Genomic DNA, 16,060 nt, shown 5'->3' on the forward strand with positions numbered 1-16,060 from the left:
CTTACCCGAAACCATAACTTCTCGGTTGCCCAAGGTGAAGGTTCTTTGCTTACATGGCACGACAGAGGAGTATGAAAGAACAATACTAGCAGTCACACTCAAAGACAAAACTGTTATGGTGGTAGCTGCCATAGCACCTAAACTCCCATATCCACTCATTTTGGGGCGAGGCTTCCCACTCTTTAATGATGTCCTCGGTGAGCGGATCCGGCCGGACATGCCGGCAACTAATGCAACGGTCGGAAGCACGTTCTTAAAGGAACCGCCTAAGAATCCACAACATCTGGGCATCAATCTTTGGGAACCGCCAAACTGGAATGCCATCCTGGGAGTCCACAAAAGCATCCACCTGCGGGGAAACATGGACAGTCCAAACTAGCATTGGTTGGTGATGTCGCAGATGAGCCCACCCCGCCTGTCAGTGAGGATACGGGCTGGTCTGCAATACCAATTTTGTTTCCTCTGCAGGACTTTGCTTGAGACCAACTTAATGATGCCACTTTGGAAAATGCCTTTAAAAGTGTGACTGAGGTAAATGGGGTAGCGAAGCCGCCCAGCCTGCAGAAGGTATACCACATTTTATTGTTAAAAATAATTTCTTGTATAGAGTTGCTACTGTACAGGGGGAAAAAGTAGAACAATTAATGGTTCCTCAGGTCCATGTACCCCTAGTGTTAAAAGCAGCACACACTCATGTCTGTGGGGGACACCTAGGGGAGGATAAAACACGGGAACGAGTTCTGCTAAGGTTTTACTGGCCCGGTTTACACATAGCAGTGAAAAAGTATTGCCGGTCCTGTCCCATTTGTCAGAGAACCTGTCCCAAACCCATGTACAGGGCACCTCTCATTCCTATACCAATAGTACAAGTTCCCTTTGAATGGATAGCCATGGACCTTGTGGGGCCACTGGAAAAATCCGCATGTGGGCACCAATATATACTAGTGGTGCTTGAGTATGCAACCAGGTATCCAGAGGCAATTCCCCTACGAAACATAAAGTCCAGCACCATAGCTAAGGAACTTGTATTGATGTTTACACGCTTGGGAATACCCAAAGAAATTCTCACAGATCAGGGTACTCCATTCATGTCTAAACTGATGAAGGACATGTGCCAGTTGCTAGGGGTAACGGCGCTTCACACCTCTGTATACCATCCACAAACAGATGGCTTGGTGGAACGCTTTAACCGCACATTAAAGCACATGCTCAGGAAAGCAGTGGCTCAAGAGAAAAAAGATTGGGACACTCTTATTCCCTATTTGATGTTTGCCATCCGTGAGGTACCTCAAGCTTCAACAGGGTTTAGTCCATTTGAGCTATTGTTTGGGAGACAGCCCAGGGGTATCTTGGATATGTTAAAAGAAGGGTGGGAGCAGCAAGGTCCCAGGGAGCCAAATCTGGTACAATTTGTGTCCCAAATGTATGAGAGGCTAGGAAAGATAGGGCCCATTGTGCAGCAACATGTAAAAGAGGCTCAGGAACGACAGAGGAAAAGTTATGATAAAAGTGCTGTTGTTCGATCTTTCAAGCCTGGGGACAAGGTCCTAGTCCTGGTTCCCACCCAGGAAAGCAAACTTTTCGCCCATTGGCAGGGTCCATATGAAATTCTAGAGGCTGTCGGTCCTGTCAATTACAGAGTCCGCCATTTAGGTAAGAGAAGGGAGGAGCAAATATATCATGTTAACCTCCTTAAACCTTGGCATGATGAGGAAACCTCTCCTCAGGTCGTGAGTACTGCCTTTGAAAAGTCTGAAATGCCCATAGAGCCAGCTTTGTCCATTCAGCAGAGACAACAGACTGAAGAAATGATTCGCCGGAACAGTAAAGTCTTCTCTTCCATTCCTGGGTGCACTACCTTAATCGAACACGATATTGTCACTGCGCCAGGAGTCATTGTAAAGCAGAAGCTGTATCGTATTCCAGAAGCCAGACAGGTGGACGTGAGAAAGGAGGTCGAGAAGATGCTCCAGTTAGATGTGATTGAAGAGTCCACTAGTGAGTGGAATAGTCCCATTGTGCTTGTCCCGAAACCCAATGGGACAATTAGGTTCTGCAATGACTTTAGGCGCCTAAACAGTATGTCGCAGTTTGATGACTATCCAATGCCACGTGTGGATGAACTAGTGGAAAATTTTGCTGGTAGCAATTATTTAACAACCCTTGACCTAACAAAGGGTTATTGGCAAGTTCCCCTGACTTCCACGGCCAAGCCAAAGACTGCATTTTCCACCCCTGATGGTCTCTATCAATATAAAGTCCTACCCTTTGGATTGCATGGGGCACCTGCCACCTTCCAAAGGGCCATGAATAAATTACTACGACCTCACACAGCTTATGCAGCCGCTTACCTGGACGATATAGTGATTTATACCCCAGACTGGGGATCACATTTAGCCAAAGTTGAGGCGGTCTTAGCCTCATTAAGGTCAGCAGGGTTAACAGCTAACCCAGAGAAATGTGCTATAGCCATGAGAGAAGCCAAATATTTGGGGTACGTTGTTGGTCGAGGGCATGTCAAACCCCAGCTAGACAAAGTGGAGGCAGTCAAATATTGGGCTTGACCAGAGAAAAAGTCACAGTTAAGAACCTTTTTAGGCTTAGTAGGTTACTACAGGCGGTTTGTAAGCCACTTCGCCACTAGAGCTGCTCCACTAACAGACATGTTAAAAAAAAGTTGTCCAGATAGATTAACCTGGTATGACTCTGCAGAAACCGCCTGGTCTGATCTTCGGTTAGCTCCTTGTTCCTCCCCAGTTCTACAAGCACCGGATTTTACCCGGAGGTTCTTCCTCCAAACTGATGCTTCTGGTGTTGGCTTAGGTGCAGTCCTGTTATAGGAGAAGAATGGAGTAGAAAATCCTGTCCTGTACCTAAGCCGTAAGTTGCTTCCAAGGGAAGAAAAATATGCCACTGTGGAGAAAGTATGTCTCGCCATAAAATGGGCTACAGAAGCTCTGCGCTATTATCTCCTAGGCAGAGAGTTCACCTTAATAACAGACCATGCACCATTGAGATGGATGCAGAGCAACCGGGAGGTAAATGCCAAGGTAACCCGCTGGTTCTCGGCACTGCAACCTTTCAAGTTCTCAGTAGAACATAGACCCGGGATTCTACACAAAAATGCAGATGCGTTGTCACGAAAATATGCGCTCCTCGCGAAGTCCGTGTCCCCTTACTTGGAGACGCTAGGGGGAGGGATATGTAACAAAAGGAAGCATTTAGCTGGCAATATGCAGAGAAAGCAGGGAAGTAGAGTAAAACATTTGTGCAGTAATGCACCTAGATTGAATGTAAAGACCTATGTATGAAAAGCAATAGTTTAAATTTGGTTTAACTTACATGACTTGAAATCCTTCCTCTCAGCAAACAGACAGGGTATGTCTGTTTGAATTACAGAGCCAGTGATGGGCGTTTCCTTTTAAAGAGAAGGTGGGTGTGTTTTTTCTTTTCTATTGAACTGTAACCTTCTGCTTCAATACTAGACAGGTGGCTGGTAATAGTGGTGAAGTATTACCTTGTTACATGTTAGACAACGGTAAGAGACCGCAGGCTAAATAATACACTTGCTCCACAAGTAAAGCAAGGTTTCCCAGTCGATATATGTATGCTATTGGTTGGAGTAAACATTGTGTCTCATAAACACATTTTGTACCTAGGTTTGCTAAATACAGATTATAAGCTGGGACATATGTGCATGGGTGTATGTATATATGTATATATATATATATATATATATATATATATATATATATATATATATATATATATATATATATTTATATATATATATATATATATATATATATATATATATACACACACACACATCTAACGCTGGTTCAGCAATCATATCTGGTAACAGTACACAAAAATCCCCACCACCTACATATGGCTAGACATAACTTCCCTGTGTGCAAGCCGGCCACTTACTGGCATCGGTGGTCCCACCCACACATACAGACAGTGTCTTAATCCTCCACCCCAAGCACTACAAACAAATCACAGCAAACCAATCACACCCATGTGGAATACCTGTGTGTGTGTGTGTGCTAAAAGAGGATCCCAGGGAACCTTTAACCCTGTCTGCAGCCCGCTGCTGCAGACTGGCTGTGTTTTTATCAGATTCATTATAGGGAAACTGTGGCAAAGAGGCATATTTGCCACAATATATATATATATATATATATATATATATATATATATATATATATACAAGTTAACCTGTGCATGATACTCATGCATTCTAGTCAAATCAAGCTACTTAAGGTGTTAAAAAGGTTCTTGTCATGCATTTGGGCCATAGCCCAGGCCTCAACCACCAACCACTCCCCACTGTCACCCCCGGCAACCACCAACCACTCCCAACTGTCACTCAAGAAATATATATATATATTTTTTAAATCTTTATAAACTCTTTTAACAATTAACGAATTAAATTAACAAATTAAAAACATCTTAGTATACCAAATTTCAGCCCTTTCTGAATTTTTTTTTCTACACACACTAAGAATTTAGTAGGTCAGTGTATAACTCCGCCCAGCAGGTGGTGATGCAGCTTGGTTTTATTTTTTCCACACACACAGACTAACACACGCCACTAGACATTTATATTATAGAGATATATATATATATATATATATATATATATATATATATATATATATATTTATATATAAATGGAGAAGTAAAAAGAAGGAACAAAGGGCGCCTAATAGTGTGGTATGTTTCTGGGAACTAGCACCCCAAAAACTCGTAGGTGATATATGCGTACCAGATATAAGATGTAAACTGTCTGTGTCAGTGCAAAAACACTGACCCAGACACACCCTATCTGTTTGCTGTGTGGAAGGGCTTTTCAAACCATTATTGGAATAGCCGGGATCGCTAGACACGGAGTGTACAGCTGATTACATACAGATAAGCGATTATATGAATACTTCTTGGTACGCTGCTATATTGTAAAGTGTAGAATGTATATTGGTGCCATAACCATACTATACTATCCTCTGGTTTCTTCTTTTGCTTCCATGTTCGCATATGGCTGGAGATGATTGAAGATGATATGATATCAGTATATCCAGCATTCTGTGATTGATGAGCCTGTTTACATACTATATCTGGTACGCATATATCACCTACGGGTTTTTGGGGTGCTGGTTCCCAGAAACATATTACACTATTAGGCACCCTTTGTTCCTTCTTTTTACTTCTCCAGATTCTACATTCTGGGTACCATTCGAAATTTCCGAAGGAAGGTGGCCATCTCGTATGAAGGGAGTGATTCTGGTGTTATGGACATATGCTAAGTGAGTATCAATATTGTACTGAGCGCCTTTGTTTACATTCTTTTGACTATATATATATATATATATATATATATGTATATGTTTAGGGAGGTACTGTGGGGTATTCATAGACAAAACAGTATCCTCTAGAAAGTTGTTTTTCTTTCCTCTTCCAAAATAATAATGCAAAAAAATTAAAAAATAATCTCACACCTTCTCCCAGGTCGGTGTCGGCTCTGATTCACATGCTTGCCTGTCCAGCGGAGATCCCAGCATTGCCTGGGTTACTCCCTCCTTCACCAGCCCCTTTAACAATAAGCAGCAGGATGTGAACCTGAGCCATGTCGGTCAGACATCCACCTCCTCCTTAAAAGAAGAGGCCCCCATCAGGGAGGATCTGCTTGATTTACGTCCTTTGTTAGGGACTTGAACCGGTTTAATCTGTTTCTGGACTCTCCCAGAACCATGCTTCATAGGTCCACTCATCTCCTCGCACTTTCTGACTCAGAAGGGTCTTCGGTGGAGGTGTATAGCTTGCTGAAGATTCTGACTCCCCCGTGGTGGGTGATGTACCTGAACCCTCAAAGAGTCAAGGCATTGAGAATCTGGTTCTGGCAGTTCTCCAGGCATTGAATCTGTTGGATCTAGAGGAACCTTGGTCAGATCTAGGCCTCTGTAAGTGCAGGAAACGACAGGTTGTCTGTTTTCCAGCATCAGTGAAGTTTACAGATATAGCTGTGTCAGTTTGAAAACTTGTAAAAGAGAAAAGATATCCGCACTAGGTAAGTTTCATACCAAAGTCTAATAATAGGCTCTAAATATTATGGCCTATCAATCAGGATGATTGAATTGTAGTACAGAACATCCTGAGCGGTGCACCCTATACACCAAAAATATAGTGGAGTATCAGAGAGAAGAAAAGTAGGTGACTGAGGGGCACTCAGAGACGATGGATGAGTATGTATGTGAAATAAAATAAATTTTTATTGATATACCTTAAAATTATGAATAAACATTTCATCCTAAACCCAAAAGCTAGCGAAATATTAAAAACCAAAAAACAAAAACAATAATTGTTAAAATTGCAGATCCACTGCAAACTTAGCTCAGTGGTCATATAATAGATAATAGACTCAAAGTGGAGAATATCGCTATTGATATTAATAAGTTTATATAGAAATAGAAAATTCCACTATTTGAGAAGGATTCCTTATTGACAATAATGACTCCTAGGCTTAAACAATATATAGGATCTAAAAAGATACCAATATAGATCAGAGGAAACCCCTTGGTGGAGGTTATAATAGTGACTAACTAATATATCATAGTAACGATATTGGGATAATAAGTGACCTATCAGAGTGAGCCCCTGATTGTATAGTTAGTTTTCAATGGTAAAGAATATCTTTGGAGAGATGCCTATAAACCTTTAAAAGCAGTCCCCCTAGTGGTAGCTGGTATGGTAAATCTCAGGTCTATCCTGTGTCATATCGTACTAACTCTGATATATAGGTCTTCTAGAAGTCTAATGTGAGAACAAGGTGTGTCTGTATAGACAGACTCAGAGAGCAGCGTGTGAACCCTGATGTTAGTAACGCTGAATAACCTACACTATTTCTCCCTAAATGCCCTATATTATCTGAAACAGCTATTTGGTAAATCAAGGGTAGGGGAGAGTAGTGAAAGCGTAGTTTAATGATTATACATGTTAGGAACACTGAGCTAAGAAACGCCAATGCGCGTTTCGCTGAACAGCCTTATCAAGGCTAACCAGAGCCTCTTGTTCGTATGCCTTAAATAGTCAATCAGATCAGCCCCTGAAATGACGCTGTAAAGTTCAGCCAATTACGCCACAGCATGAGTGGCATTGATGGACATATCTATTGACCAATGGAGGGGAGTTAGAGCGGTTAGGCTCCGCCCCCAAATCGCCGTGAGATAATGAAGAAACTAAGAATAGAAGCAAACAGCAGCAATCCTTACTGTTACCATTGCTAATTTTGTCAGAAACTTTATCAAATGTAGTCCAGAGATAAAGACTATCAGAAAAGAGATTCCATTCATATTATTAATAGGATTAATACCAATTAGCTGTTCCTATAAAGTCATGGATATATAAATGTTAACAAAAGTAAACCCTTACATATTATATATACTCCATTATATACAATAATTATAATTATTAAAAAATCTGATCATGTGGATGATGAAAAAATGTATAAGAAATGTTTATAAATTTACATTACGGTAAGTATAGATAATACCCATGTGTCATACTAATAGATCATGATGATCTGATGGTGAAACCATTGAGAGGAATAATCAAATATTGAGAATATGGTGATCAAATGTAACCACACGTGAGAGGTAAGTGTTAATTAATATAAAGTATTAATCACACTACTAACTTTCTAGACCTCACCATTTATAAGAGTCCAAATGGCTCTCTCGAGACTGATATCTTCAGAAAACCTACATCTACAAATAGTATTCTCCATCACTCAAGTGCCCATTTCCCACCAGTTCTTAAAGGTGTTCCGAAAGGGGAATTTTTACGTATGAGGCGTAATTGTTCAGATACCAAAACATACCAAACAAGATCAGCAGAACTTACCAATCGTCTAAAGAAAAGAGGTTATGGGAATAAGACCACACAGAAAGCTAAAATCTCTGCAGATCAGAGAGATAGACAGACGCTTATTTATCCATCTCTGAACTCAAATAAGGATAAGGCCTCAGTCAGAATGGTAGGGACTTTTTGTGCAGATAAATGTGCAGATAAATGTGCATGAATCAACGTAAATGGAGTCAAAAACACCAAAATAGGTGCATGTACCCCAATAATCCACTCCAGGACCGAGGAATACATAACCCAAGTCCGGAGGAAAGACACAAATTATATTAATATAAAAAAGACCACATGCATTGAAACCTATGAGTCCCAGTTATTGAATTCCATGGTTTCATTCAAACCCTCTGGACATAAGGTTTGTAGTTTGAAATCCAGACTTCGCTTTTACATAATCTTTTATAGCGATCTCCCCCTCTGTCTGTGGGATCAAATTTTTCGATTCCAGTTAATTTCAAGCCTTTAGGATTATTCTCATGCTGTTCTGAAAAATGTCTGGATACACTGTGTTTCAAATATCCTTTCATAACATTTTGTCTATGCTCTCTAAAAAGTCGTTTTTTTATCTGTATGTAGATATGTGTGTATGTGTTATCTCCCTTTATGTTGGGTCAAACACGTAAACACATGTACATTAGGATTTGCCATTATACATATTGATGGTTTCTTATGACTATTTATATGTTTTGGAAATAACCTTTTATATTTATTTTTATATACTTTTTTATCTTTATATTTATTTTTATTTATTTTATTTTATATGATTTATCTATTTGTCCTCTATTAGATCTGATTTTTTAATAATTCTGTACCTTTTTCGGTTTTATCCGATTTTTTTTAATGATTTTCTGTATCTGTATTTTTAGAGAGCTCTAAGCGGTATAATGGCTCCCTGTATGCCTTTATAACTATTGGCATTACCCTTTGGTTATGTAGACATATGTCTGGTGAAATTAGGTGTATACATATGTCCTGTTTTAAATGTATAAATTGATACCTGGGGCAGCACGGTGGCGTAGTGGTTAGCACTTCTGCCTCACAGTACTGGGGTCATGAGTTCAATTCCCGGCCATGGCTTCCTCCCACACTCCAAAAAACATACTGGTAGGTTAATTGGCTGCTAACAAATTGACCCTAGTCTATGTGTGCCTCTCTCTGTCTGTCTGTCTGTGTGTGTGTATGTTAGGAAATTTAGACTGTAAGCTCCAATGGGGCAGGGACTGATGTGAGTGAGTTCTCTGCACTGCGGAATTAGTGGCGCTATATAAATAAATGATGATGATGATGATGATGATACCTGTACCTTTAAGATCTCATAGACCACAACTGATATCTGTACCTTTAAGATCTCATAGACCACAACAGATGATTGCAATCATGTGAGGAAATACTCCCTTTAAAAAGAGCAACACACCCACATGGGATACTATGGCTTGATAAAGTCTGTTTCACAGACGAAACGCGTCGCCTTGCTCTCTGTTGCCTGCTATACCCTGAGTGTTCTTACCGGGTTACAACTTCCATATTAGTGGGACTCTTTATGCCTGTTTGTTGTTTGTCTGGATCCGGACTAACGGTGCGCACCGAAGATTCTGTTTACTACCTGGATTCACATACAGGGTAAGGAGTCCTTATCCTCGCTTACGCTGACAAGCATTTGCCATTTGTTGATCACAATCACGGAACCACGGAATGGACACAATTGTTATATTCTGGAGGTATGTGGAACGTTTATTTTAGTTAGCCGCTGAAGCGGTAAGAAGCTATATCTCAGCTGGATGTCCAACGTATGCTCTGTGGTTTCACACACGGGATCCGAGTATTTTCTGTAGCCGCGATAAGATGCAGTAAGATATTCCATTATATCCGAAATTACTCTCAGTCTTACTGATCGTATGACTGTATACCCGTATATCGGCTATTATTAACATCTGACTATAACAAGGATGGTTCTGAGGACCTAATTTCATGAAGCTTTAGTTCATTGCATGGACAGACATCGATCTATACACTCGTATATATGCCCAATTTCTTCAGAGTCATCTCTAGAGAGAGTTTGGTACCTTCTCTACTACATCTTAAAGGAACGAAACTTTATATATTTTTTCAATGATTTTTACCAGCTGGTGATATATAAATTATTGGAGTATATTCCTTTACATGTATGCATATTTGTAAACTAAGATCATGTGGTCTATATCTTATTGAACCTATATTAGATTTCTTGTATTTTTCATCTCAAAAAGGACAAGTGTATACTTAGCTCATTTAGTTTATACCACTTCATTGTGGCTGTGTGTGCTTGCTATATGCACTCTGCATATTTTATTATGCATTTTTATTAAATGCTTATTAAGGTACTTCTGTGCAACTCTCTGTTTTATTTTCCTATGTATATGTTGTTGGGAGAATCAACACTATCTCCTATTGCGAGTTGCTGCATTTGATATCTGGGAGGCACTGTGTCCTATATTTAAATATTTAAACCTCATATTAGCGCCAGAGATTCAGTTTGTTTGTTGGGCTTAACACTTTACACTTTTCAGATACTCAACCTGGGATGGGGGTTGGCCTTAGTTTCGTTCCTTCCAGTAGAACCCTTTGTGCGAGTCCCTCACAGAGTCCCAGAGGTTGCTGGCCCCTCTAGGGCGGCTTCCTGTGAATCTGATGGCCCAATTGGCCCTGTCACATAGAGTCCACAGACTTTCTAAACTAGGTAGCAGGAAGGTTCTGCTCTTTGCGGTGACTTGCTACAGCAGGGCAAGATACTTTACCAGTACCTTCCCCATAGGTTTGATGGCATGGTCTTGAGGTCAGGCTCTGGCGGTTCAGAGGTTTTTCCTCCAGAGTAGTAGACACCATGCTGCGAGCCAATAGACCAGCCTCAGCCCGCATTTACTACAGAGTGTGGCATGCCTACAATAAGTGATGTCAACAGTCTGTCACATGGCTAATTTTCATCTTTCTTGTATCCTAGGCTTTTTTCAGGATGGCCTGGACGGAGGTCTGTGACTTGGTTCCCTTAGGGTCCAAGTGTCGGCCTTATCTATCTTCTTTCAACAGAAAATGGAAGATTTTCCGGAGGTGTGGATTTTCCTTCAAGGGGTTCTGCATATTCAACCCCTTATGTTAGGCCCACGGCTCCCTGGGATCTAAACTTAGTCCTGTCCATTGCTTCTGCATGGTGGGTTTTGGAGCTTGGGGCCCTTTCTTGTCGGTCCCCCTATCTCATCTTCCACGATGACAGGGTTGTGTTGAGAATAGTTCCGTCTTATTAGCCAAGGATGGTTTCTGGTTTTTCACTGGAACCAGGAGATTGGGGTTCCAGTCTTCCAGTAGGCAGCTGCCTCTGCAGGCCCGAACTCCTTGACTTATTTAGATATGATTCGTGCCCTCCGCATCAATGTTAAACGGACATCGGCCATTTGATGGACTGACTCTCTGTTCGTACTATTTGAGGCCCATAAACGGGGTTGGCCTGCTTCTAAGTGGACCATCGCTACATGGAATTTGTCAACAATTAAGCAGGCCTTTGTCAGTTTCAATCGACCTGCACCGAGTCGTATTGCTGCCCATTCCACCCACTCAGGGGTGCTTCTTAGTCTGCGCATAACGAGGTTCAGCGGATCACCTCTGCCGGGTGGCCATCTGGTCCTCTGTCCACGCCTTCACTGGGTTTTATCAATAAATGTGTTTGCGTCCCCGGACGCCAGTTTCAGCCGCACAGTGTTGCGGACCGGACTATCAGAGCGGTCCCTCCCTTGGGGGGCTGCTTTGGTACCTCCCCCTTGGTAGCAGTGTCCCCCAGAGAGGATGAAGGGAAAAAGACTTCCATCTGGGGGACACTGTGTTCATTCCCTTATGCTCTTCTGCAGTTATTCTTCGGGTGTTCGAGTTGAGTTCTGTTCTTTCGGGCTTCTGTATTACACACTGAGATTTGCAGGGGGTTGTAGAGGGGATATAGCAGGAAGTTGAATAAGTTAACTATTTGAGTGCCTACTCCATGTTCCCTCAGATTACCCCATGGTAGCAGTGTCCCCAGATGGAATCAGAGAAAGGGATTTATCGTAAGTATAAAAATCTTCTTTTCTAATACAATTAAACTCTACTCTATTGAAAAGTTATATTCACACAGTCTTATCAACCAACAAAAAAGATTAAATTAACTGATAAATCTATTGCAAAGTGGAATACAATGTTTGTTTGTTTTAAAAAGCCTACCTAGTCATCATTTCAATTAAAACTCACACAATCCCTGCTTTATTGGATCTTGAATTATACATGTTTTGCAAAAAGAGAGGCCACCTTGTATGCACACTCATAACTCAGCTATTGACAGGGCCTTGGGAAGTATTCTGCATCACTGGGCTACATGCACCTTATACCTGAGAAATTAATGTTTGGGGTGAAGGATGTACAAAAGTACCTTCCTTAAATATCTACTAACAAGTCTACTAACGTTTTAACTAGAGCAAAGGACAGAATATTTGCTTTTTAATTAATCAGCAGAACTAGAATTGTTTGAACTTATATTGCATGATTTTGACAAGGCTATCATTATATTCCCTTGTTTTAACAGCAATATAAAATACCTGATTTTTTCCAACATGAAGAATATGAATGTACTCACCCATTCAGAATAGAGCTTTGTTTCAACTCTTGGCACAAGACTGACTGCTTTAATCATCATATCATAAACGTTCAGAAGCACAATTTCATAATCATTAAAGTCAGGTTCAAATTTAATTGAAACATTGTCAAGAATGAGTCTCATTATAAAACCTGGATGTTCACAGGCATGAACTGAATTCTGGAAAAGCAACAACAACAACAATATATTACTAATAATAAGAAATGTACACTCTAAATAAAGACTGCAAATTTATTTTTAATTAGTTATCTATAGTCATCAACCATATTAGTATTCCCATTTCCTGTGATACATTGTAGTCACTGTATTCAAAGTGTCCAGAGTGTTTTTTTTTTATTTAATGAATTACTTTATATCTAACATGCTGCATGATTATATTTTTATTGTAATTTGAGCTATAATCTAGAGATGAGTGGTTCGGATTCGGAGAATTCTGGGGTACCAAGTTGAACAGTCAAGACTCGGTTTCTCGCTCCAACTTTGGATCTGAAAATGAGGCAAAATGGGAAATTGTTGCGAGTTTTATATATATATATATATATATATATATATATATATATATATACATATATATATATATATATATACACACACACACACACACACATATATATATATATATATATATATATATATATATATACACACACATATATATATATATATATATATATATATGTGTGTGTGTATGTATGCATATGTATATATATATATATATATATATATGTGTGTGTGTATGTGTATATATATATGTGTATATATATGTATATGTGTACATGCATGCGCATATATATGTATACATGTATCTAATATATATAAGCCTAGCGGCGTTTGTTAGTGTGTGTGTGTGGAAAAAACTATTTTCTCAGAAAGGGCTCATCCAAGTGACCTGAAATTTGGTATACCGACATTATTTGAAAAAAAAAATTATAATAGTGAAGTCAGTTAACTTCCATCATCCCCCCTTCCCCCGTGGGAGGGGTAGTAAAGGCTAAATTTACGAGTTGAGGGCTCAAACTCTTGACTCCTTCCGGAATGCCAAGGCACAGATTAAGATTGAAAGTTGGAAGCATTATTATGCTATTGAGAAATCTGAATGTTAAGAGAGGACTGTGCAATGGCACTCGATTAGTAGTGACAGCACTGAAAACGAATATGATACAAGCAGAAGTTTTGACTGGCTCTGCTGAAGGAGAGAAGGTGATGATACCTCGGATTGACTTATGTCCATCCGAAACAGGACTGCCATTTAAGCTAAAACGGCGGCAGTTCCCTTTGAAGGCGGCATTTGCTATGACCATTAACAAGTCACAGGGTCAAACACTTGAATGTGTGGGTATTTATTTACCAGAGCCTGTCTTTGGTCATGGACAATTGTATGTCACATTTTCACGAGTACGGAGAAGCAGTGATGTGAAAGTGCAGGTTATGAATACTGCCCTTCAAGGAAGACTGATTGAGCACAGCGATAAGCTGTTTAGCAGAAACGTTGTGTATCGAGAGGTTTTAGAACAGTAAGACAATGGAGATTAAGGATGTGGCAATGAAGATGAAGGATGAGGTGATGGAGAAGAATGATGAGGTGGTGACATGTGGACAAAACCACGTTAAAAAAGGGCGCTTACGTCGGAAAGTAACGCTCTTCCCCTGAGGAGACCTGGCCTAGCCCCAAATGCATGACAAGATCCTTTTTAACACCTTAAGTAGCTTGATTTGACTAGAATGCATGAGTATCATGCACGGGTTAACTTGTATGCATATATATGTGTACATGTATATGCATATATATGTGTACATGTATATGTGTATATATATGTTTATATGTATATATATGTGTACATGTATATGTATGTGTTTATATATCATAAGGGCACAGTCATGCCCTTATATTAAGGTTCTAATAAATCTAATAAACGACATTCTGCCATTATAAATCTGTGAGAGGTGGGGCATGGTGTTTGAGGGGCCACATTTTAAAAAGTATTGAAGCTATTAAACTGAAATTTGGCATGCAAATGAAGAGCTGTCCATAGGTGTCGCATGCCAAATTTAGGAAAAAAAGAATAAAAAAGAACAAATTAGGAATAATCTAAATTTCAAAATCTCGCCGTTGTTTTCCACTTCCTGTCTTGCAAAAGTCACCTGGTTTTCTGGTTTTATTAGGGAGAGCATAACTCAGTGTACATGAGGTTTAAAGACTTGGGGGTAAATGTATTAACCTCCGGTTTCTTCAACTCCCACGAGTTCGGCGTCTTCGGCGCTTAAATTTAAAGCGGCGCTAAGTTTCCCTTTACAAGGCAGCGCACTTTAAATTTAAGCGCCGAAGACGCTGAACTCACGGGAGTTGAAGAAACCAGAAGTTAATACATTTACCCCTTGGGGTTTGTTTTATAAGAAAGCTATTATGACCGAGGAGTGCCTTTGAGGGTTTAAAATTTTGAGAAAGTTAGAGTTTTTTTACAATATGGTAAAATATGCCCCATTTTAAAGATAGGGGATTTCATGTCAGTTAGAGGTGTGTGCTGGGTGTACTCAGACTGGCTTCACTTGAGAGCGCAAACATGGCTGAGTCTCTGGCTAAGAGATTTTCATCTCTGAGCTGAAGAAATTACCCACATTTTCTAGCCACAGTTGGGCTTGTTAGTGTTTTGGGGATATGGGAGGGGCACCCTGTAGTACTATTAGCCCAGGCACTGCTCTCAATTGAGAGTTTAATCTCTCCCTGTGGTGCCAGAGACAGTTGTTAGTGAATCCATTGTAAACCTCCTACCCCTTTGTGGTACTTGTACTGATCACACTCAGTGGTGATCACAGCGGGGAGTAAATGTGAGGTATCTGGACATTAGCATCTGACATGTCCCTCTTTACAAGTGACATGTACTGGAGAGAGGCTGCAGATAATCTGTACACACCCACTTCTCATTGCCTGCTGTGGGCTGTGTTTTACTCATTGGTTCGTCAGCAGAATGTAGTGTTTTCACACACACACTGCTCCTTCCCAGTGTTGTGCTGTACTGCTGTGTGAGAACTCTGCTGCTGAAACCGTGGAGGGTTAACTCACAGCTGATCTGACAGTCTGTTTTATCACTTCCTGTCTTGGAGGACATTTCTGTCAGAATCTCTGTAAAAGTATGTCTGCTTCCACTGGTGACCAGCATCAGCAAGGACTCAAGTTTAAGGACTGGGGATGTGATTACTGTGCTGCAGGTGCTGGTGGGAAGCACATAAGCACAATGTGGTACATACTGCACGCCACCACTGACTGCCAGAACATGCATGCAGACATACTGCACGCCGCCACTGTCTGCCAGAACATACATGCATACTACACACCACCCCTGTCTGTCACAACATATATACTGCACCCTATCACAGCCTGCCATAACGAACATACATACATGCTGCACCCCATCACTGCCTGCCAAAACATACTTACATACATACTGCACCACATTGCTGCCTGCAAGAACATACATTCTGCACCCCATCACT

General features: G+C 40.5%; 1 protein-coding gene across 1 annotated transcript in view; it reads right to left on the reverse strand.

Moving 5' to 3' along the window:
• DNAH7 (dynein axonemal heavy chain 7) overlaps window positions 1-16,060 on the reverse strand; it is a 379,127-nt gene that overhangs the window by 307,544 nt on the left and 55,523 nt on the right. Inside the window, 1 exon segment of the mRNA XM_075181345.1 lies at window positions 12,548-12,727. Coding sequence (XP_075037446.1) covers window positions 12,548-12,727 — 180 coding nt within the window.

This window comes from Mixophyes fleayi, chromosome 7, assembly GCF_038048845.1.
Source record: "Mixophyes fleayi isolate aMixFle1 chromosome 7, aMixFle1.hap1, whole genome shotgun sequence".
In the NCBI taxonomy this organism is placed as follows: Eukaryota; Metazoa; Chordata; class Amphibia; order Anura; family Limnodynastidae; genus Mixophyes; species Mixophyes fleayi.